This window comes from Cyprinodon tularosa, unplaced genomic scaffold (genome assembly GCF_016077235.1).
Source record: "Cyprinodon tularosa strain WSP-4 unplaced genomic scaffold, ASM1607723v1 ctg671, whole genome shotgun sequence".
NCBI lineage: Eukaryota > Metazoa > Chordata > Actinopteri > Cyprinodontiformes > Cyprinodontidae > Cyprinodon > Cyprinodon tularosa.
In genome coordinates this window covers 317,372-343,139 of record NW_024039420.1, presented here as the reverse complement: position 1 = coordinate 343,139, position 25,768 = coordinate 317,372, and the positions used below count along the sequence as shown (strand labels likewise).

General features: G+C 37.7%; 1 protein-coding gene across 1 annotated transcript; it reads right to left on the bottom strand.

The window, feature by feature from the left end:
* Positions 1–5,297: 5,297 nt before the first annotated feature.
* On the bottom strand, positions 5,298–23,090 carry LOC119771440 (coiled-coil domain-containing protein 85C-A-like). Its single transcript, XM_038267398.1, has 5 exons — positions 22,211–23,090; positions 8,218–8,297; positions 7,113–7,205; positions 6,944–7,042; positions 5,298–6,734 (listed from the first exon to the last, which is right to left on the bottom strand). The coding sequence occupies exons 1-5, from the start codon at positions 22,854–22,856 to the stop codon at positions 6,642–6,644; spliced, it is 1,011 nt and encodes a 336-aa protein (XP_038123326.1). The 5' UTR covers positions 22,857–23,090; the 3' UTR covers positions 5,298–6,641.
* Positions 23,091–25,768: the final 2,678 nt, after the last annotated feature.

Genomic DNA, 25,768 nt, shown 5'->3' with positions numbered 1-25,768 from the left:
TCTCTTACAGTCAGTCAGAGATTTATTCAGCCCTACATGATGTTAACACGCCTCTTTTTGTTAAATATCGACAATCTGCCTGTAAATCAGCAACTAAGGCTGAACATTCTCTGCTGTTGGACAATAGAAGCACAAAGAAGTAGAATTTGAAGTTTGAGACAGCATCATTGGGGGACAGGAAATTTCAATCTGCCCACCTTGTTTTTGGGACACGAGTGCAGGCTGTTGCATGTTCTTTGTGGTCAATATAATAGGCAGCTGCAGAAAAGGGTGAACCCCAGAGCAAAACAGTGACTGGACTGCTGAGTGGAATCAGCTTTTCAGAAATAATCAGCTTTTCCATGTTTTTGTGACCAAAGGATCTGATTATAATAATTGCGCGCTAGAATTCCCAAAACTAAACAAAAAAAAAAAAACAGATCCGTATCAGTTCTGATGGATTTATATAGAAAAAAGCTGAGTCACTGTTTACTACAGTGAATCTCCTTTTTTCTGAGGAGCTGTGGGGAGAGTAAGTCCTCTGACCTAACATGGATTTGAATGGTGGCTTTCTCTGCGCTTTGTTTGTTGTGGATTATCCCTTTGTAAGTTCAGAAAAAAAAACAACGAAGTAGTTTAGTTCAGAATCTTTCTGAAAGTAAACTGTGAAAACGAAATCATTTAATTTATACCTGTTTGAATAAATCATAGAACCGTTTTTGTCAACAGTTAGGTTTCACAGCATTGCTTAATTAGCAGCAATAGTTGTGCTTCCATGCTTTTGTATTAACATTCATAATTACAGGCTGCTAATCTCCAATGTATACGTCTGACATACTAAAAACTGGTAAATTTTGGCCAGGTTTTGAAATAATTCTGATATTATTCTAGAATATATCTGACTAATATTGATGCAGGGACACTAAACAGAGACCCTGACTTACTAAAAAAAAATCTACTTTTACCACTATCAAACCACCGTGGCCATAAGTTAGACAGTATAGACCTAATACCTAATACCCTTCTACACATAAATTCTGGTTTTACCGTAATTGTTGCTAAGAGTTATAAATGGCAATAAGACTTACATTGTAGGGGGAGTCATCTTTGCCAACTCTTTTTTTGCATTTATATTCTAATTAAGTTCAACCTAAAGGTGTTCTAAGATGAATGGGCTTTTTAAGGGCATGCTTAAACATTTTGACCAAGCCTCTTTAAAATGGCATTTTTCTTTTATTTATGTGCCACTCAGAGGAGGTGCTTCTGTTGTTCTTTGGATTATTGTGGTGTTGCACTGGTGTCTTATCAGGGTAATGACATGTCTAACTTAGGACAGTTAGGTTAAAAAAAAAACACACATACACATTATCATCTTTTTAGATGTAGTGATGATGATGTGTTGACACCCATTGTACTTGAATTATAACCCTTTCTATACCCTAAGTGGCAATAACCTTAAACCCAACCATTAGCAGTGCATACCTAACCCTAACCCTAGCCTGAACTCAATTCACCTTTGCTCTAAAACTAACCGAAAGCAGCAAAAGAAGGAAAGTGAAGACCAATAAAATGTGCACTCTTTGCTTCAAACTTTACTCAGTTTGATGGTAAAATTGGAGAAATGGTCCTCACTTTGATACCAAAACAGGAGCATCCCAACAACACGCAGAAACACCAAAAAAATTAGCGGTAGCTCACCTGATAAGATGAAAAGATTTAGTTTCAGAAGATAAGCTTTCCTTTCTAAACTGCTACTAAAGAATATCCTGATCAGACGTGATATAAACTCAGGTGGCAGAAAGGCAAGAGGTTTCTGCACTGAAGTGGATTTTCATGGATGAAAAGAGATCTGACGTTCTTCCAAATCTTCACATATCTGAGTTTATTACATCTGGGGTCACACTGTTTTCTTCATATCTGTACTCTTGTTTGATCATAAACGTCACTTTTCCGTTTTACAGTCATATCTGACCCTGAGCATCGTAAACCTTTATTGCTTTTGCACTTTCATGACGATAAGAGGAGTGAGATAGGATGAATGTTATGGTGTCCTGATCCTTGACCTGAAGAGCGCACATTGCGGTCCACACATTCATTATGGCAGTTAATCTCCATGTTAAAGGGGTGGAATCATGTAGAAAACGTGAACTAAACACAATAATCACATGTTGCCCCATCAGAAGAGGTGTAGTTGAGGTAATCACTTACTTAAATGGTCCCAAAGGTAAATAACCAATGAGAGACCATCTCCATGGTAAACTGTAATTACTTTCCCACATTCTGTAAGATGTTGTTGTGCAACTGAGATCGTCACCAACTTACCTCTTCTTAAGTTCACATCCTTTGGAAAACATGCTGAGCTGAAAGCTGTGGGTATAAAATCAAGTATAAATAATATCTTGCTGTGAAAAATCAAATGTTCCACAATTAACAAATGAGAATAGTGGCTATCCTGGATCCCATTAGAAATTATAGCCAAAATATATATTTATAACTCATTTTCTTACTTGTTTTCATTTTCACTGAAAGTTTTAATGAGGGGAATTAGCTCAAATGGTAGAGCACTCGCTGAGTGAGAGGTAGTGGGATTGATGCCTGCATTCTCCAAGCAGTTACATGAAAAGTTTTCAAAGGCCTGATTAACTAAGGATAAAAGGAAGCAGCATGCAGAAACACTGTAAGATGCAAAGTGAATGCTCGAAAATGTCGTTGACATCCTTCTGTACCTACAGCACTATTAGAGGGGAGTGGTTGCCTAGTGGTTAGGGCATAGAGCTTGGAATCGTGAGGTTCTGAGTTTGAACGCCATTCCCACAGTCTGCCACTCTGGCTCCCTGAGCAAAGACCCTTAACCTCCAATTGCTCCCCGGGCACCCCACATTGGCAGCCCACTGCTCTCCAAAGGGGGTGGGTTACATGTAGAGAGTTCATTACGTTGCTTTTGACAGTGTAATGACAACAAAAAAGCTGGGGAAAAAATAATAATAATGGACAATAATTGAACTATTTCCCGACAGCTGTATGATGGTTAACACCTTTTTCAATCTTGCAGAGTCAATAGGTGAATTATTTATTATACGATATTTACTCCATACTCTTTTTCCACACTGAAACTATGTAAATTACTACAACTACAAAAATTAAGAAAAAAAAAAAAACACCAACAGCACCACCGAGAGCAAATGTATTTTCATTATTTTAATATCCCTAAATATACTAATTAACTGCAATTCAATACCAACACCACAAGTTGGGTTTATGTTGATAATAATTTAGTTATTATATCTAATCATGAAATTATTTTACTTCACCCATGCATCCTCTATTTTCTATGTATTATTAAAGCATACATGATGAATAAACTTAGATTGTAAAAGCCTAACTGGGGACAGACATTGAGAATTAGCCTTAGCTAAAATGTTGTAGTGTGTGACATGATGCATGAAACATACTTGTCCCTATCAAATAAACGAATAAATAAATAAATAAATTTGATTTTTCTCTATTAGGTGTCATGATGTGTTGAATAGTGAATTTGAAACAAATATGGCAAATAAAAAAATAGTAGGAAAAGAAATTTGAAAAATTGGGGAAAATGGTATAGAAAATGTGGGGAACAAAATAATAAATAAAACAGCAGAAAAGTGCAGCTTAAATAAACTAGAATATTGGAATTTGTTTGAATTAGGAACTAGAAATGTTTGTCATACAGACCAACTTCTGACTCAGTCAACAGTTTTTTTCTGGCTGAAGAAAATACAGTGATTGAGCTCCCACTGTTGGGTCCTGACGCATGAGCAAACCACTGCTTTATCCCGCAGAGGTGTTCATTTATCGCACTGCAGAAGTTGTAATTGTTTACCCGAGTGTTGACATTATTTCAGCATAAGAAGGCTTAGTTAAATAAATACACCATGACATTCAGCAGACACTGTACAGGTAAGAACAGATTATTAAATACACCTTGGAAGCATTTTAATGTTTGGTGCCTGTTCTTTAGCTGTTTTATACATTATCATATTCAGGCCATTAGAGGGCAGTGTCAGCTAATAAAATTAAGCAGAGTGCAGCTATATGGAATTCCAAAAGTGCCAGAATTCCAAAAATGAATCAGTAGCTCATTACTTTGTCCTTAGTTAATGAAAAGGGAAATACTGTAATGTAGTAAAAATGTTAAAACTGTTTTTTTTTTTTTTTTTTTTTTTTTTTTTACATTTTATTCAAATATTTCATGTATTTCACTACTGTTTTATTTTATATTTGCATCCTTGAATACATTCTTGCACTTAATATATCAGCTTAATTATATATGGTTTTAATATTTTGAGGAATTTTGTATATAAATACTTATCCTTTTAATAAATTACAGGTATATTTTTCTTTACAGTTATTCACCAATTTATTAATGAAATACATTTAACTTCAAATTTTTTTTGGTTCAACCTACATTGAAGAAAATATCTATCTATTTTTAAATTTGCATTTTGGATCTTCAAGTTATGTTTAAAAAAAAAAAAAACAGAAAAGAAAAAAACATTTTAAACCCGGTCATAGAATGTCACGGTTCAAACCACCACTGAAGCAGCACACATTTACAAAAGGAAAATATCTTTAAAATCCATCTAAAAGTATTTTAATTTTTTTTATTGCTTTCAGAAATAACAGGTTTGCTAAAATATATCAGAAGCTACATAAGATTTAAATTTTTCCTTCAGTTCATGCAGAAAAATGTGCTCTCACAACAGTTTGTTTTCAGTTTTTTTACTTATAAACAAATGTTTACCTCAGGCTAATAAACTTCAATCAAACTGGTAAATATTTTTAAACAAAAAAGTCACTGAAACACTGAAGATGCTTGACAACCAGATTTTAAATCTAACGGAACGCCATTTATTCAACCGAAATATATGCTATAAAATCCACAGTAAGGCAGCGCATCTACTCCTGACATGAAGGCAACACATAGTGCGCACAGTTCCTCACCGGCAGGATACATTAAAAAACAAATGATCCTATGATTTCTTATCTAAATGAAGAGGATCTTCTATCAGCACAGGCTGGATGTAAAGCATCTGTATCTGAGGTTGCACAGGAATCTGGTTCAAGGATCAGGATGAAGGTTCTGAAGCAAATCCAGGTGGTTTGGGGACATCTTGAATCAGGAGGCCTTTCGGTTGTCTTGGCGATGCTTGTCAACTTTACACCCTAAGTGCGTTCAATGTAGATTTCCCTTAAAATTGCAAACATTGTAAAACACTGAAAAACATCGTATCTCAGCTGTTTCTAAGCAACAGTCCCAGAAAGAGTTTTGTTTTTTATAGCAAATACCCTTTCCGGTTTCTCAGATGTAGCAGATGACTTCAAATAATTTGGTATGTAGACGATAACCTTCATCCATTTCTGTTTAATACAGCATGAAAATGTCAAACATTGTGCCAAGACGGCTAGAAAAGCAGCAGCAGGGCTGACAAAGTTCATGACGTTTGCAGATGATGTGATTCTGTTTTTGTCTTTTAACCATGGCACTTGTACACTTGAGACTTGAAGGGGGAATGCTCGTTTTGCATCTGGTTTGAGTCGTCTTTAATCGAGTACGCTAACTGGCCCTCTTTTTTAGCTACACCTTGAATTAGTGCATTAAAAGTAGTTCCTTTTGACAAAAGGCCATATTTAGGAGTGGATCATGTAAATACTGAATATACAGTATATACAATAAAACAACAACTTTCTATTATCTCCAACCTGTTTGCTGGATATATTGTCATGTTTGGAACATTTTCAGTAAACGTTATAGATATCTAAGCAAGTAAATCACAGTAGATCAACAGCAAACAGAATCATGCTAAGTTCAAAGACAAGAAATTCCCTTTCTTTCACTCTCCAAAGCTCAGGTTTAAGCAAGTCTTTTCCACCATATCAAGACGCATAAATGCTTGAAGTTGCAACCATATAATGAATTTCTTTCTGTGTTAAAAGGCAACTGACCAGTGAAGTGTTGCTGCTAATTGATGGCAGGATAGAGCAGGAGATATGTGGGTGAATAAGAGCTTTATGAGTTATCAATAAATCGCTCCATTATGTTTTAGTGCGGGAAGAGCAGAAAGGAGAAACTTAAGATTTTATGGCCCATTTACATCCAACCCCCAGCTACGGTAATGAGATATGGGTAAAGATAAAAAAAAAAAAAAATGACATCCTCCAAGCAACTGGCTGAAATAAACGATCTGTCGGGTTTCCAGGCGAAGGACAGGAGGACATTTTTTTGCAAAAATAAAACTCAGGGTTGCAGAGCAGTATGCCTCCTGGACGACTTAGTTGAAGAAGGGTGGGGGGGGGGGGGGGCTAATGCACACCATAAACTCTGTGGAGAGACTTTATATCCATTCAAGCCTGAGAAAAACTTGGTATCCTTGTGTCACTGAAGATAAGGATGTTATGGACCAGATGTGGAAGACTTTGGATGGATTACAGTCTGCTGCATAGAACTGAAAATGTTCCTTTAAAACTGTACTTACAGTTTAATTCCACATGGTGGCATCAGTGAGCAGTTTCAGCATCATGTGGAGCAAACTTTGTGCATATTAAGTAGTCAAAAAAAGTGTCTCCATTTTCCTCTACTTTCTTTTGAGGGTTATGCTCTGGGTTTGATGATGGGCTGTCTGCTACTGTACTGGTCCTTGGAGCTGGTTTCCTGACAGCTGCTGTCGAACAGTAAGCTTTGAGCCAGCAGCATCGCCCAGCTTTCTCCAAACCACCTGCCAGGCAGAAAGTACAGCTGTTGGAATTCAGTGGGAGGCAAGTAGAAATCAAATTGCACAGAGAAGAGGGTGTGATTGATCACTAAGTCATCAAACTATTTTCCAAGGAATAGAGACGCTAACCTTGTTACACCTAAAGGTTCAAAGCTTTTTTTTTTTTGCATCTTTTTTTGCATCTGAGTTCATGTTCATCTAACGGATCTTACGTTGCACATCTCCCTGACGATGGCTTTCTCCTTCTCATTGAGGTCTTCATCATGTTCCCTTGAGCTCTGGCCATCCAGCTTCTCATGAACCTCCAGCACCTAAACACACTTATAGTTAAGGACGTATCGATGAAGCTGTTCTTCACAAGCTGTAAGCGTAAGACCTTACCTTCATGGCATGGACGACAGCTTCAGGTTTCTGTCCCAGAGGAAGGTAGAAGCCTGTGGGGGACATTTCTCCACTGGAGTTCTGAGGATGGTTCTGGTGAGGACAAAGAAAGGATAAAAATTTAACCCAACATGAGGAAAATATGTCTAACTGTTGGCAACAAGTAGAGAGGAAAGAAACCGCAAGCATAACCTTAACTGAAGTCAGAGACACACAATGATTTTTATTAAAATGTACCAGAACTTACAGGAAGAAGAAAGCTACCCTAAAAGGAAGAAGCTCATTTGATGAAGCAGCTTGTAACAGGAAACCTGCTGTGTTTGCATTAACTGGCAAGAAACAGTCAGCTGATTGGTCTCATCAATAGGTCATAATGTTCTTCAATAGAAATCAGATCCCAGCCTGAGGTGTTGGCCTGTCCCAGACCACATCTGGGTCAAGCAGTACAAGGCGCTGAAAGCTTTCACAACTTTTCAAAAAGAATGACTGTTTGCACCCTAGTTGGAATATAAGAATGCTTGATTTAAGTATAAGCCATTGTAAAAACAAAGATTTATCTCCAATTAAAACTATATCAGAAAATATGGGAGACTTTCAAATCAGCTGCAGGATCATTACAGACAGTCTTTGTGTTCAGTTAAATAAACCAAAAGTTTGCATTTAAATTGGATCATTATTTGATTAATTCAGGGTAAATCAGTTTTGCTAATGGTTCGTGGTACAGTCAACAAGCTAAACAAGCCACCTTTTTAACCGAGACTGTCTAAAGAGCTATTTACCCAAGAGAGGATGTTTAATTGGTTCACTTTGACCCTGCAGAAATTACCCCAATTCAGCAAAGAAAGCAGCAAAAGTTGGTTAGCTACAACTTCAATCAGATTTGTTTTCTATAAAAGCAACCCAATGAAAATAGGTCCATAATAAAAAAAAGATGCATTTATACAACAAATTGACGTTATATGTGTGCAAAGACGATACAGGTCTTTACAAACTGATGCAGGTGTTTTAATTATTGAAATTACAGTTTATAATTAAAACCCTTTGAAAGGGGCCTACAGAAAAAAATCATCAATTAAATAATCAATAAAATAAAAGTGTGAATTACCTGCATCACCAGCAGTTTGTTTTCATCCTCCAAGATCCTCACTTTGTTTTCCAGCTCTCTTATGTAGCAATCTGATACATCTAGAAAATAAACCAAGACATATTACATTAGTTCTGATTTTGTTGATGCTTTTTAATTCCAGCTTGGTGTAAACAACCAAAGGCCTCATTTTGCTTCATCTTCTGCCAGTTTCCTTCCCATAATGCATGTTTTCTAAATGTTGGAACCCACACAAAACGATCCGCAAACACAGCTGAGAACCACATTGTTGATTTTTGTAAAAGAGATTCCAGTTAATCCAACTAATCCTGGAGCAAAATCACAGTATTTACCAGGACCCAACCCCAGTGTTCGAATGCATGTGCTGATTTCGAAGCACGTTTCCAGCAACGTGGAGGAATTTCTGGCTGAAAAGATCTACTTAGTTTGTCAGTGAATGAGGGAATGAAACCTGTTTGATCAACTTTCACCTACAATAAAAAATGCATAACCACAATCGTTTTGAAGGTATGTTTTTGATTAGAAATTAAAAATTGGGATCCTAAGCAGATGTTTTTGAGTTGCCACCATATATGATGTTGTTGCTGAAGGGCACGGCTAACTCACATGTTGTTCGCTAATATCTGTCTGACAGATCCTTTTCCTGTCAAGAGTAATTGCAACTTTGGGTGTTCCAGGATGAGTCTCTGCAAGTTTGACCTGAAAGATTAACTTAAGAATAAGGAAAAGTTGGTCTGAAAATCAGGATCCGTCTGCACAAAAAAGAACTTGAAATGAATAGATTAAAGGCATTTAGACATAATAGTCAACACAACAGCACAATAGAGTGCTAAATATATAAAAAAAAGAATAAATAATGATAAAGTACATTTACAATGTACATTAACACTAACCATTGAGTAAAAGCTCTTGTAAAACTCTGTGTAATAGAACAAAACATAATGATAATTTAAAATCATTTGGGCACATATGACACACTGTATCAAGAAATAAAAAGTTTTAATAGTTTCAAAAAAGTGCATAATAATGAAATCAAAATAAAAAAATGTATGGTTTTTAGATCTATTCATTAAGAATATATATATACCTAAATACTATTTGTTTTAAATGGCTGACTATAGAGGTATTATTTGTGCTCACTGGCCTTGATAAAAGATTGGAAGAGAAAAGCCCCCTGTGCAGTTTGCCATAAGCCATGTCGGATGCAGAGCAAACAACTGAGAACACAATCCCCCCCGTGTCACCCGATAAAGGCAGTCTGTTATGATTCTCCACTTTTGGACTTCTTTTTTAATTTATTTTTTGATATTTCAGTTATTTATCTCATTGCTTTATTTTCCATTTTGTGAAAAGGAACCAAATTAACAAAATTAACATCTCTGTTGGATAATGTCTGTCACCCCATGCAGCTGTTGCTGTTGTTGAGTGACAGACTGCAGCACCCTAAATGCACCAGGGAACGTTATCACAGATCCTTCCTCCCAGCAGCTGAGACTTTATAACTACCCCTGTTCCCAAAAAAAAACAAAATAAGTTGTTACATTCATGGTGAATTTGCACAGTTTCTATCTTAGTCAGTTAAATACCATGCTGCTGTCATTTTGCACATCTCTGATGTTGCTGCTATTTTCTAATATCCATTACTGTGAAAATGTCCATAGCCGTATATTCGTCATTTATTCTCCAGGCGCATATAACTTATATTGTGAAAACACTTTACAGTACATTATTTTATTGTTTATTTTTAACTCTTCCCTATTATTTTATTATTTTTTCACAGTTTTTTAGGTCCACCTTTATGTGACCATTTTTTCTATAATCTTTTTGCTGCTGTAAACACCAGAATTTCCCCATTGTGGGATAAAGGGATAAAATAAAGGGATAGGGATTTTCTATTCTATTCTTGAGTTATTCTCTGTTGCCCCCTTGTGCTAGTCTCCTTTCTCCTTGGCTCCCTTCTAGTTACTTCTATCCACACCTGCTCCAAATCAGCCCATTCTTTGTTCTGTTCCCAATATGCCTCCTCTGCAGTTCATCATTGCTGGTTTCTCGTTGTTACTTGGCTCCCTTATATGTGTTTTCCCCTCAAGTCTCCTGGTTTTTGGTTTCCTGTATTTTGTTCTTGGATTTTGTTTCTGTTGCCTTTTTGACTTCATTAAACCTGCAAGAACTCACCTCTGCCTCCCTCATCTCTGCATTTGGGTCCTAAATCAACCTCCACCCTATGTTTACAGCATCATTTTTTCCTCAGCAGAGACGATAAAATCCCAGAGTTGAATATAATGGAAGATTCCCAAGGAATAAATTTAGGTCTGCAGTATTAAAATGAGAACGTCAACACTGCTATATAACGTGGCCTGAAGAAAAGCTCCCATCATCAGCCTGTTCTGACCAACTGATTTGCAGCAGAGAGACTTTTTCCTGGAGTCACTGAAAGCTGTTCTGAACACAAACATCAGCTGAGACTGCAGATCTATCTGGGAAAACGCAACATGGTTCCACACCCACTTTGCAGTAACATGATGCCACAGTTCAATTCTTGCCATGTAAACAGACTTTCATAAATCTATTTTCATCTAGCACGACAGGAGTGAATTACATGAGAGGCCTGGCTCAGTGGTAACTCCTGGAACAGAAAAACAAAATAACTCATTCAGTCTTTAGCAGATTAGTTTCAGATTGGATGAGCAGGGTTGGTTGTGCACTGGGCTGAGGTATCATCAGGTTGTTGATTTGTTCCCCTGTATACAATCACAGCTAACATCCTGGGAGATGTAGTCAAAGTCACTGCTGCAGAGAAACTGCTGACCTCACGTGCAAACACCAGACCAGACAGTGCTGACAAAATAAAACAGAGGACATCCTTCAATTACAGACGGTCAGCACAGATCCAGTTAGCCTTCCGGAGCCAATGTGTCTCCTCATAAAGACGCAACCTCGTTTTTAACCTGCTTCACTTTCCCTTTAAAGCAGAAGACTTCCATCACTGCATGGCAGCTGGTCCAGCAACAATGAATAATAGTCTCATGTTAAATTTAATTAAAGCCCCTGGTGTTTTTGGACAACTATTCAAATGTAAGATAAAGGTTAAATTTCAAAGTATCTGAAGCTCAAAATTCCATCAGAATGGATGAAAATGGGCTGATAATGTCTCACATAATACAAATACACAAATGCATGTATGTTTAAATACTAACAATATTTAGACATACATCTGATAGGTTAAAAAAAAATTACAATATTGGTGAAAAACTGTTGAAAATATATAATGCAAAATTCTTTGTTTTACCAGGATGTTTTAGGACATAAAGTCAATGTTCGACAGTCGAGTTAAAACTGCTCAAAAGTTCAGATTCAATGTTTTCTTAAGTAACTAACATGCTATTTAATCACTTCTAAAAAAGCTACCCTCATGGCCGTCCCTAACCAGTTGATTTCTTGTTCTTATGTTAGCGCAATTTACCAGCCCTGGAATGTGCAGTTCTCCTGTAAACCAGGGTGTGGCACCAGTTAATTTACTAATTACTCTTATTTAAAATTCCAATTGTTACTATAGCAACCATAAACTGAAACTATCTAACATTAAACATGACAAATATAGAAATCTCCTTTCAGAACTAGTATTTATGGGGAGAAAGGAAAGTTATAGGTCTCAGCAGGTCATCTAAGAGTCTTCAATGTAATTAAAGAACAAAAGCTCAAACTATTTAATGCATATGATTAATTCTATTGATGGTTATATGGTGATTAATTTATACAGCATACATTAATAAATCAGTGTCTATATTAATAAGCAAGTTCTTAATAAAAATGTTTTATCCTCAGTTATTTTTTTGGATCATTTCGATGTTATGCATGTTCATTTTCCTGTTGGTACAGCATAGATCAACCCTGAACTGGTTTAGTCTCCTTTTGGTTTTCAGCCACCCTGCCGTTTACATTGGACCCTGCCTGGCCACCCTTTGAATATTTTCTGACTCCGCCTACTGCATCCAATAGGAAAAACTTTTTATTCTGTGAGTAAAAAAAGTTGAAAAGCTATTTATAAACAGAATAGAGGAATTCTCAATTTTCTTTGAAATACTGGAAAATGTAATTTTTTTGTGAGTCCATTATTGTACAATCTTGCCCAATGCTCTGGGTGCAATGTTTCCTCCTTAATCTTTGAGATATAAAATAAACCATGGAGCTAAACTATGAAATCTCTTTGAGAACAGCGGTTTCAGAAAAGACACAAGGTTTGTTTCTAAATCCAACCATGCGATAAAAAAAATCTAATAAATCTAACTAACTGTTGGAAAACAAGAGCAATATTAAAGGGAAACATATTATTGGTTTAAAGGAAAGATTAAGTGGATTTAAAATGATGAATGAGTGGTTTAACTCCCCAGCCTGTAAACATGTTTGGACTGGTTAAACTGGTAGTGGCTGATTTTTGACACAGTTCATCTCTGTAACCAAATGCGCCACCTGGAATATTAACATTTTGGACACATTACCACACATTAAGATAGTTGCACAAGGATTTTTATCATGAGATTAAGGTTTATTAGAATGAAAAAAAAAATTGTCAGGACCTATTTGAGTATTTCTTAAAATAAACTGTGTTCTGTTAGTTTTAAACTCATCAATATTTTAAAATAACTGTATTCCTGGCTTTTATTGCAGAAAATATTTCAATGTTTATTTGAATTTTTGCACGGGTATCTTTTGCAGTGTCTGCCACCGCTGCCTTGCAACAACAATTTCTTTAGTTAAAATCCCAATCAGAGGTCTTTATGCATTAAGTTTGCATGTTTCCCACTGCATCTATGGGGAGAACATGATTATTAACCAATTAATTTGAGTTGCACAAATGCATGAGTGTGTTTCCTGTCTTTTTTCAATTCAGTTTATTTATATAGTGCCAATTCATGACACATGTCATCTCAAGGCACTTTACAGTTCAACCAGATCATACAGTCAAATTGATTCAAAGTTTTCTATCTAAGGAAAACCAGTTGATTGCATGGACTCATTGACTCAAATGCAATCCCTCACACTAAGCATGCTTGTAGTGACAGTGGAGAGGAAAAACTCCCTTTTAACAGGACAAAACCTTCAGCAGAACCAGGCTCAGTGTGAGCGGCCATCTGCCAAGGCCGACTGGGGTTCAAGGAGACAGAAGCAGGAGATTTTGGTGCTTTGTCTCTCTTTGTGAACCCTGCCTCTAGCCATATGACTACTAGTGATAAACAATCGATGGATGTGTACCAAGAAGCTATGATTTATAAGGAGAGATTCCCTGATTATCCTCAGTCTGCTCCAGGTGAAACAATCTGATGCATCTCTTGAGAAACACTGGAATTGAACAGATTTTTCTCCTTCAGACTTTTCCTTAAACCTAAAGCATGCATTTAGTTGTTTGAATAATACAAAGCACCTAAAGTTTAAGTTGAAGAGAGAGAAAGATAGACCCGCTGGCAGAACCGTTAATAAGGTTACACCTCTGTTCAGCCGATACTTGAATATCCCCTACGCGGTAAAACATTTTAACGGTACTGATTTGTAGATGATTGATTAAGAATCAACCAGGAAATAAACAAACAACAACTAGAAAATGGCATTATTGTACTGAGGGACTGGAGCTCTAAGCAAAACTGGAAATAACCAAGGATAAAAAAAAATGGGAGAAACTCAATGTATAAAATATTTTTAACTCTAGTAAAAATGTAAACATGTCTAAAACTAGAAAAACAACCTTCACTAAAGACAATTTATCTGCACCAGTGTTGCTAACAGGACTAGCCAAATCTCATATTGATACCGGTATATCGGAAATCTCTAAGACATCACTAAAAAAACGAAACTGGAATTTATTGGGCTGCATCTAAAATACTAGATAAAAACAATCCACTTTAAAGTTTATTAAATCCTTATTTTGGGATACTTATCTCTCAAATCAAACAAGGGATAACAGCCAAAAGACATTACAGAAAAAAATCCGACACTCTATTAACGCTTTCCTCATTGTTAGCTTAATGGGGTTTTTTTCTTAACGACATGTCCTGAACTTCTGTCTCTGTTCTGAATAACATATTTTTAAAATGAGAAAAATGACTATTTAAACTGACTTCAGTCCACATAAAAAAATAATAATAACTGATTAGAAAATATATTTTAAAATTTAAAATATATATATTTTGTTTGCAGATGACTCAGTTATGTCGTACATTAAATGAGGAGTAGTTTTGCCATAAATCTTTGCAGGAACTGTGCTGAAATTTGTAGGTTTCTCTCTTAAGAAGCACCTGGCCCTGGTGGCTTTTCTCTAGCTGCATCCCTTTTGCCCCGGCCTCACCAGAAAGACCCCCCCCTCCCCATAAACCCCAGTTTAACCCCCGTTTATGGCTAAAACATCCCAGCTGAGTGTATTCCTGGCCCCGTTAGTTCACAACTCTGCATCTGAACTGATAAAACAGACATCATCCTAGGCGGGGGCCCCATAAAATCTTATTCTGACTGGGGGAGGGCGAACTCTAACCCCTATGGTTCCACAGAGGATGGGACAGAGAGGACTGGGAAGGGGGGAGGTTATGGGAAGCTTTACACAGCCAGTCTTTGAAGAACGGCACCCCTCATTGTCTAACACATAATGCCGGGAGACAGATGCCCAGGGCAAAGGGAGAAAAAAAACCCACAAATGTTCGGGAAAGAGGCCAACTGGGGGGAAAAATACCACCACATCACTGGGAAAGAAAGAGAAGCTCTGCTTCATGGTACTACGGAAGCTGTGCCACCTTCAGTTGCATTTTACAGCTAAAGCGAACTAATAGATTGTTAAATTTGGATTGATTTTAAGTTGATTTGCTTAGGATGTCAAACAGGTTCATCTCTATCCTGGGTTTGCTATAACTTAGAGAAGGCAAAGAGAACAGTTACTCTGGATGGCATTAATTTACACAAGTAAAGAACTTGCTGTTATCTTTCACTTCAAAGCAAACCTGAATAACCTGGAGTTCAATAATCATTAAATGGCCTATTTTCCCTGTCAAAATACTTTGAAATACCTTTTAGGTGAATTAGCTCTATAGGAAAAATACTAACCCAAAATTAAGGTAAATCTAAGTCTACTTAACTAAACTGGATTAAATCCAATTAAGACAAACATAACTGCAAAGAAATATTTAATGAGTGGAAGTAAATTATTTTTAAATGAAAATTAACTAAAATGAAACAAACTAAACCACATTCAGCTGAACTAAATACATCGAATTAACAACATTTTTTTTTTAAATCGACTGAACTGAAACCAAAAACGGAATTGTTTTGAAACAAAATGAAACAAAATGCGTTTCAAGTGAACTGAATAAAGTTAAATTGAAAAGTCAGGGCTGCTCAATGGAGCAGTGGGTAGCACTACTGTATTGCAGCAAAAAGGGTCTGGGTTTGATTCCTGGCCCGGGTCTTTCTGCATGGAGTTTGCATGTTCTCCCTGAGCATGTGTGGGTTCTCTCTGGGTACCCTGGCTTCCTCCCACAGTCCAAAAATATGACTGTTAGGTTAATTGGCTTCTCTAAATTGTCCTTAGGGGTGTGTGTGAATGGTTGTTTGTCCTTTGTGTTGCCCTGCGATGGACTAGCGACCTGTCCAGGGTGTACCCTGCCTCTCGCCCGTAGACAGATAGAGATAGGCACCAGCACCCCTCGCAACCCCAATTGGGACAAGTGTGTCAGATAATGGATGGAAAACAGTCAAACCACGCTTTAATTAAATAGAAATGCACTAAATTATACTGAAATGAAATGAACTGAAAAAGCTCATTTAGTTGAGCAGATTAAACTGCAATAGACCTGGAGTGAATCAAAGTGGACAAAAACCAAATGCATTTGACCAAAATGATGTAAACAGAACCAAACAGAATTCCTCTATTTTGAAACTAACCTTTAAATTAACTTGGATTAGTCTGCCTTCGACTAAATAAATAAAAATGAGTGGAAGTCTGCTGCAATGGACTGAGCTGAATCAGATATTGCTGCAGTACATTTCCATATTATTTTACTCCTCCTGGGCTATCAGAGTAAAATGGAAATACTCCCCAGCGCTGTAAATATATGACAGCAGGAATTCTAGAAGAAGATTAATCACCTTGAATAAAAACCTCCACATTCCTGGCGGTGCTGTAAGAAACTCAAGCAATGAAGAGGAGGCAGAAGGAAAAACTCAAACTCAGCACAAACAGACCCTGAAAGCCCCACAGAATGCTGGATATGCACAATACAAAGCATCAATGATTTATCTGTTCTATGCTCATGTTCCTCAGTGTTAATTGCTCATTTGGCCTGTTTAACCACCTCACCAGGCTCATTCAGGCAGGTGGATTTTTTCCTCTCAGGTTGGTTAAAACAATGCTTCTTTATCATTTCATCTTCAGAGTTTTTTTTTCTCCCACAGGGATTCTGGGGATCTGTAGCTCTGGAATGTGGGGAGATATCACCAAGTAGCTTTTCTACAATAAACCCCTTTAAGGGAGAATTTAACCACACAAACGATTTCTTTGTGTTTCCGAGCGGTGATGATTGGAACTGGCAGTTTAAAAAAAAAAAAACGCAAACCTTTAAATGCAAAACCGTACAAAAGTCCTGAACCTGCTGTATTTTATCTATCTTAAAAACATATAACGACTCCTGATTTATCATTTAGGGTATTAATTAACATTTTCTGCAATGTTTTAGCTTTAGCTATTTTACCACTGTCACAAAGCTAACCCCAAAACACTCTAAAGTAGGAATCCCCAAAGTCGGACTTCGAGGGCCGCTGTCCTGCAGGTTTTTAGAGGTTTCCCTGCTTTAGCACAGCTGATTCCGATGATTGCAGTTCAGCAAAAGCCTGTTAATCAGCAATCAATGAAAATCAGCTGTGCAGAAGCAGGGAAATCTTTAAAAGCTGCAGGACAGAGCCTCTCGAGGACCGACTTTGGGGATGCCTACTCTAAAACTTCAAGGTAAAAGCATCCCAGTTTAATGTGCGTGTTGGTCAATGTTTGGATGGAATAACTACAGCCACATAGAAAAAAAGTGTTGAAATTTGTATTTCTGTTCATATTGGGTTGTAGGACTGCAACTAACGATTATTATGCAAGTCGATTATTTTTTCGATTAATAATCGGATGCAAAAGGTTCCTTAAAGAAGACTTTTTACAAAATCAAACCAGGTGAAACTAAAACTTTTCCACTTGAGGAGTTCTGAATAGACCATATTGACAGACAAAAAAAGTTTTTTAATCTTAAATGCAAAATATTTATGTATTTTTTGTTTACAATTTTTGATATAATTACTGCTCTGTCAACTAAAGGCATATTTTACAGTCTCTAGTCTCCATTTAACGATTAATCTATTGCTAAATTAGTTGATGATTATTTCAATAATCGATGAATAACAATGTGATTAATTAAGGAGAGGACGGTTGTTTTGTATCCAAACAAGATGGAGGCTCTGGGCAGGAGCAGTCTAAGCTCCTAAGCTTGTTAGTATTCTGCAATCTGTGAGTATCTGAGCAGAAGTAAGAAAACTCCTGACTTGCATCTCCCCAGTGACTGATCCTCCATCTGTGCTCTGTCTCGTGCTGTCACAGCTAAGGTGCTAAATCCTCATTAGACCTGACAAGGTAATCACGCCGGGACCATCTGTGTCGACCAGACAGTGGAAGATCAAGCAGGATGGCAGAGACCATCTGCCTCTAAAGTTCTTCTCTTATCACCTGCTCTTTATTCCTGGATAATCAATTAAGATTGAGAACTAATATAGAAAAATACATTTCTATCAGTAACTCTGATGAAAAGGGATATTTATACATAATAAATCAACTCATTCAACACCATATTAAATAACTAAAGGGTTTAGCTCTCTTAACTTTGGTCATAATGCCTCACATCTGATAAAATGCCAAATTTCATTTATTTAGAAAGTTATATTATTATTAGTCCAATAAAAACATCTTTATTAGAAAAATTGGGTATATGTACTCATTTGATCAGGGATTCTTTTGCAAGGATTGTTTCATCCAAACAATTTGGTATGGAGTTTGTCCCTCAGCACTACAAAAAAAAACAATAAATCCAAAATTGTAATTAATTTACAGTGGATGGAAAAAAAATAGGACTGCATGATATTAGGAAAGACACATAATATGTGTTCATTTTGTGATAATGATATAATTTGCAATAAATGTAAAGAAAGAATTAAAACCTTTTTTGGTCATTTTGCTTTGGGTTCATAGAAAACCTCAAAGTTTTATCTTCATAGTGTACTAACCACCTTTCCATCTTTTTACCCTCTAAAACTATTTATGCTGGATTAAACATAAATTTTAACTGAAAATATCATAGACATACAGATCCTACATGCATGGTGTGTAGCTCATTAGGTAAAATGCATTTCAGTTTTTAGCGATATGCATACTTTAGTCCAATCTCTCATGTTATGCCCCCTCTGCTTTTTCTGATCATAGTAGCTTTATCTGGTCTGTTCCTGTTAGACCGTGACACCATCCTGGAGAGAAATATCAGCTGTGATGCTGCCATCTACACCTGTGTTTTTAGATGTTGGAGCTCTGGCATTTTTTTCAGTGTAGTCCTGTTTCTCTGACTGTGACTAACTGGATGTGCTCTCTTTCATCCTCTGACGTGGGAGCTGGGTTGGGGCTTGTCTGCTTGGTTGTGTGTTGCTTGGACAGGGCTGCGGGCTGTGGAGCTGGTTGACAGTTGCATTTTGTATCTCTGCTTCTGTCTCGTTTAACCCCAGTTGGCCTCAGTAGAGTGGTGGAGTGGCGGCCTAGTGGTTAGGGCATAGGGTTTTGAATCCTGAGGTTGTGAATTTGATCTCCCACAGACTGCTACTCTAGGTCCCTGAGCAAGACCCTTAACCCCACACTGCTCCCCGAGCACCTCACAATGGCAGCTCCCCAAGGGGATGGGTTAAATGCAGAGAAGTAATTTCCCTCTGGAATTATTAGAGTATATAAAATCAAAAAAATAAAATAAAATAGATGGCTGCTCACACTGAGTCTGGTTCTGCTGAACATTTCTTCCTGTTAAAGGGGAGGTTTTCCTCTCCACTGTCGCTACAAGCATGCTTGGTGTGAGGAATTGCCTTTGAGTCAATGAGTTGATGAAATCAACTGGTGTTCCTTGGGTAGAAAACTTTGAATCAGTTTGACTGTATGATCTGGTTGAACTGTCTCTTTAAAGTGCCTTGAGATGACATGGGTTGTGAATTGGCGCTTTATAAATAAACTGAATTTAATTAAATTGAATACTGAGTTTTGCTATTGCGATAAAATTTGCATTATATTGTGCATCTCTATAGTAATTTAAAAGGTACTATTTTTTCCCTCCATGTAAATTCAGAAACAACCTAGTGGAGTTTGTTGGCTTCCACACTTACACTGGGACAATATAATGGTGATAACTGATATCTGCAACCAACATTTAAATTCTCCTCAACATGAGCTAAACTTTGAGCAGGCCTTCACCTCCCACTGCTAATGAAAGAGCTGCCTACTGTAGATCCAAATGATGACATGGAAAAGATCAGGGTTTTAAAGCTTCAAAAGAGAAATCAGACAGATTATCTGTGGACCAAGCAACTGTTCTGTTTTTAAGATGTAGTGGAGATGGTCTAACCCATCTCCTTAAGATGCCCAGAGAATGTGAACAGTCAGCATTTTTTGGCATCCTTGCAGAAGATGTCGGTGACTGTCTACTGCCAGAGTCGTAGCCAGAAAATTTTAATAAGCATGGCAAGGCAATAACCAATGTACCCTGAGGGGTGGATGAAAGTGAATAGGCATCAGAACCTCAGGGTCCATCTAAACTGTTCCAACAGGAACGACCACAACATCCATATTTTGTAAATAAAGACTAACTACACTTTCCTACAGCATTTCCTAACAAATAGATGCATATAATTAAACAAATGTGCTGATTAATTAAAGGTGTATAGGACAACATTTCTGGGGCAAACATCTTCTCCATTGTCATTACCTACCTACTTTTACCAAAAATTCTTCTGCATAAAAAATATATTTATATGTACTAATGCCTACATTAAATGGATTTTGAAGTTATAATTAAAGTAGTTATTTATGTATGATTTCACTGATGACTCCTATATGACTTAATTTTCTTTTTACTTCATATAAAACAAAAATATCGTTCTTAAAAGAGCATTAATTCTGTATATATCAACTTTAATGTTAGTATTTTGATGTGCATAAACACAGCGTTTTTGTTGTCAAGCAGTTGTTAATATATGAAAAATTCAAATGTTTAATAAGTTTGAACAATCCCCTTTGAGAGTATTACTGATGCCACTGTGGGCGAAAAAAAATGGTAGGGGTGGCCACTGATTGGCTGAGGGTGGCAATGGCCACCCCTGGCCGCACATCTACCTCCGCCCCTGTCTACTGCTGTGCATTAGTAGTTCTTCTCCCCATGGCTGCATGATTAGTAATGTGGTCTTAAAGGAATAGTACACCCAAAACATGATTAGCCTTCATTTTCTACTCACCCCCATGCTGAACAACACTCTGGAGTACTTTTTTGATATCTCAAATGCATCTGGAGATCTGGGAGGCTTCTTGCTGTCTGCTGACATTCAAATAATGGAGGTCTATGGCGCCCGAGGCAGAAAGGTCCATAAAAGTCCACAAAAAACGTGTCAATATTCCTCCATACTGCTCGTCCAATGTATTCCAAGTGTCCTGAGTGGGTAGCGTCCATAATTTACTCGAAACGAAGTCATTTAGAATGTTTTTAGAGCATAAACAGTAGTGTATAGGATTTCCTAAAAGCGCGCGCCTGCGAGTTCACGAGCCTACGGAAACCGCGGCAGACCAAACCAGATGAAAGTGCGCATAGGAAATCCTATACACTACTGTTTATGCTCTAAAAACATTCTAAATGACTTCGTTTCGAGTAAATTATGGACGCTACCCACTCAGGACACTTGGAATACATTGGACAAGCAGTATGGAGGAATATTGACACGTTTTTTGTGGACTTTTATGGACCTTTCTGCCTCGGGCGCCATAGACTTCCATTATTTGAATGTCAGCAGACAGCAAGAAGCCTCCCAGATCTCCAGATGCATTTGAGATATCAAAAAAGTACTCCAGGGTGTTGTTCAGCATGGGGGTGAGTAGAAAATGAAGGCTAATCATGTTTTGGTTGTACTATTCCTTTAAAGAAACGTTTCTTTATGACAGACAGTGGCGGTTCTACACCAAATGTTCCAGGGGGCTGAAGAAAAGCATGAAACAAAATAAAGGGGCAAGGTATTGAAATATATTAAAAGAGCTGCTTGAAGGGAAATTTCTTCAATTAGGTTTAACTGAAAATATTTATTTTTGGCTCAAAAATGTTCATTCGGATTATCGTTAAAATCAAAATAAAAAAGCAACTCAAGAAATTTTAAGTATATAAATATTTTTTAAAAATCAAATAAAGGTATTATTTGGAATAGGTCAATATAATTTCATCATTTAGGAATTTTATATATTTTTAACTTAATTTAAGTTAAAATTATAGTTTTCTATGAAATAAGAATTAGAACTCAATAAAAACTGATAAATTCAGCTATAAAAGTTTGAGTATTTTTTTTATTTGTTTTGGGGGAAAAAACGACAGATGAAAACGGGGATCCTATCTCAATATCACTGAAGCTATCACCTTATTGCTTTTAAATAATCGGTAAAACTTAATTTTTTAAAGAAAAAAAGTTAAACCATGCCTGCTCCAGCGCATATCATCATTAGAATTTCTCTTAGTATTATGTCTTTTGTACAGGGGCCACAACATGGTGGCCAGGCCAGGACATGATCTACAGGGGACTGGCCCCAGTTGGCCCCTGTCTAGAACCGCCCATGGTAAAATGGTAAAATCTATAACTATTTATAATAATTATTGAAAAGTAAAGGAACTTTGTAATGAGCAGCAGTCATGTCCCATTTTACCTGATCTGAACTCTGTATTGAGTGCAGAACCTCTGTGCACTGACAGATCATCCATGGACCTCCTCAGAGGGCCTGCCTTCCCCCCACAGCCCTTCAGGTAGGGGGGATGGTGGTCCGGACTCCCCCCGCTGCTCCCGTCCCCTCCGTCCCGGGGCGGCACCGGCCCGCTCAGGCTGGACTGGCTGTCGATGGAGCTCCGGGAGCCCGCTCCGTTCCTCTCCTCGTCCAGCATGAGGACGATCTCCTTCAGCTCGGAGTTCTCCGCCCTCAGCGCCTCCTGCCCGGCCTCCAGCTCGGTCAGCTTCTGCTGGTACAGCCCCAGCTCCCTCCACAGCACGCCGGCCGTGTAGCGGCCGAAGCGCTGCCACTCCCGGGACACCTTCCTGTCCTTCTGTCGGTCGTCGTCCAGGAAGCAGCAGAGCTCCCGCAGCTCCTGGTTGTCCTCCTGCAGCTTCTGGTTCACCTCCTTCAGGCTCCGGATCTCCTGGAGGTGGACCTGCAGGCTGCGGTTCACCTCCTTCATCAGTTTCCCATGCTCCAGCATCAGGTCCTTGTTGCGGTTCTGCAGAGCCCGCAGCGTTCGGATCAGGTCCTCCTTACCGAACCTCTGTAGGTCCTGGTCTGGGAGCCGGATCAGGTCCTCCATGTCCCCAAAGAGCAGAAAGTATCCCAACAGGTCTAGAACATCTAAGTTATTATACAACCAAGGTCCATCCTGCGTAGGGAACCGAATCAGAACCAGAGGAAGTATAGATGATTAAGCAGAGAAAATGACAGCCGGTTCCGAAAGTCCGAACATCTCAGATCAGAGTTTGCTCCTAAAGTAGAGACGCTGATCCGGACTGAGCCTGACAACACGCACTGCTGTGAGAAACAGCGGCCTCTACAGGTAGAACCTGGGAAGGCACCCTTATAAAGAGGGGCGGTTCAGGAGATTCCAGACAGGAGGAATGCTGTAGTTCCTAGGTCTTCAACACAGGGGCGGAGCTAGATGGGGGGCCAGGAGTGGCCATACCCAATCTGCTGCCACCTCTACAGTTTTTCCACTCTAAAGGCTGATTTATACTTTTAAACTAGGTTGTCTGTGTAGGTGTCAGTGAACACAAAGAACACCTTTCCCAAATGACAGGTGACTGCAGACAATGCCGCAGACAGGAGGCCGACTTGTTTTGTTTATATGACTGCAATTGCAGAAAACAACTCGTGAAGTTGGACTAGGAGAGCGAGGTGCACGACCCTTTTTCCACCTGGATCCATGCTCTTTTTTGCCTTCATGTCCCTCCCTTGTCGGACAAACTTTCCCCTCTTCCTCACCGCCTCGGCCCTATCTAGACCCACAGTTAGTTCATAACATAGCGCAGACCACGCTTCAAAATTTTGCATAACTCAAAAATGTCTGCGTCAAGCTCACTGCGACACACTGCTGCTGGGAGTATAACAAACCCTTAATACAGATGGTGGCAGCAGTAATACTCTCAAGCGGAATATTCAATTATACACATCAATATACTAACATCAAAGATGATAAATACAGAATTCATGCTTTTTTCAGAACTAGATTTTGTGTTATATGGAGTAAAGAGAAGATGATGTGTCTCTGCAAGTCATCTGGGAGTCAATTTTAATAAAAACGTATCAAATAATCAATTTATGTAGATATTAGTGCTTGTAAATATCAATTTTATGAAGAATGTTTATTGATACAAGTAGGTAAGTAATGACGATGGAAAAGATTTACGCCCTGGATTTCAAATGATATCAAATATACCTTTTATTTAGAAAGCACGGATGTTTAAATATATGTGTAGGAAAGTCTAGTTTGTCTTTATTTAGAAAATATGGATGTTTTGCTTGTTAATTTAAAAATGATAAGTACAGAATTCTCTTTTCAGAACTAGATTTTGTGTTATATGGGGTAAAGAGAAAATGCAAGACATCTCGGAGTCTTCAGTTAAGTCATACATAAATATTTTAATAAAAACATATTAAATAATCAATTTATCCATTGAATGACTTTATTGATCTCACAGTGGAGAAATTTACTTTATGTAGATATTAGTACTTGAAAATATCAATTTTATGCAGAGTGATTATTGATAAAAGTAGGTAAGTAATGACAATGGAAAAGATGTTCACCCCAGAACTCACACCTGAAAGAATTGTATCCACTATACCATTTATCTAGGAAGCATGGATGGTTGAATATATGCATCTATTTATTAGCAAAGGCTGTAGGGGAGTATAGTTTGTCTTTATTTAGAAAATATGGATGTTTTGCTTGTTAATTTTCCTGTTGTATAGATTGACCCTAAGGCTCTAGTGCCAATCCACTTTCGGCCACCCCTCAGTGTACATTGGTTATTGCCTGGCCACCCTTATAAAAATTTCTGGCTACGCCTCTGTGTGGTCCTCGGCTCGATTCACCAATTCCAGCCTCAGTCCATCTCTTTAGAAGTTTCAAAAGTTCCTAAATGGATTGTATTCATCAGTGGTTGTTCAACCTTTTCATATCACGCCTTCCTTTCAACCAGTTTTCTATGAATTTATTAAATTATGGCACTATACATTCTCAGTATTTGACTGAGTTTGGGGGTTTTCATCTGTAGGCCAAACTCTTTAAAAAGCGCCATAATATTTTTACATTTTGAATCGAGTAAAAATATTGGACTTACAATATTCTAGTTTTTCCAAAATATATTGGACCCTTTAATAAGACCTTCGGTCATAAGACACTACTGTCATGTCCTCAGCAACCGATTATAAATAAGTCAACTAACACAACACAGATTCAATTTAATAATTGCACCACGCCACACAGTAATAAAGTTGTAAAAAAAAAAAAAAAAAAAAAAAAAAAAGAAGGGAGGTGGTGTTTTTTTTTTTTTTTGGAGGCATGCATAGCCCAATTGATATAGACTATTAACATAAAGCAATATGCATGGTGTGGTTGATGCATGTCAGGAAGGCCAGTCATTGACCTTGACCAAGGCATCTTACAGTAGAACTGCAGTCAGTCCCTGGACTGGCATGGCTATCATTACCCCTACATAGGGACAAATTTCCCACTGAGATCAGCTTCATAGTCATGGTAGGCTACTTCTTTGATTTTATTTATTTTACTCAGGCTACAAGTAAGGCCAAAGCCCACCTAATGTTGAAAGGGCAATATTATTGCCATTACCGCTTATGTATAGCAGAAATTTTACACATTCAGTAATAAAATTTCACAGGGGATGGTCATTTAAGAAGGGGGATGATTTTTAAGATTTTTTTTAAGAAGGGGGATGCCATCCCCATTCAACTGGAGTACTCACTCCACATATATAGACATGCATGTAAATTAGGGGTATCCTAATGTTTCAAAAAACCTTAACCCTTACACATGGAGGAGTGATTGTTTGCATCTGTGTATGCAACAAGACCAGTTCCTATTTTTTATTTATTCTATAACACTATCATCAGAAAAGTGGAGCCTTTTTTTTCTCCCTTGGAAAAAGAGCTACAAATATATAATACACACATTTTTAAATTATTTTGACTGCATATTAATTGAGCCAA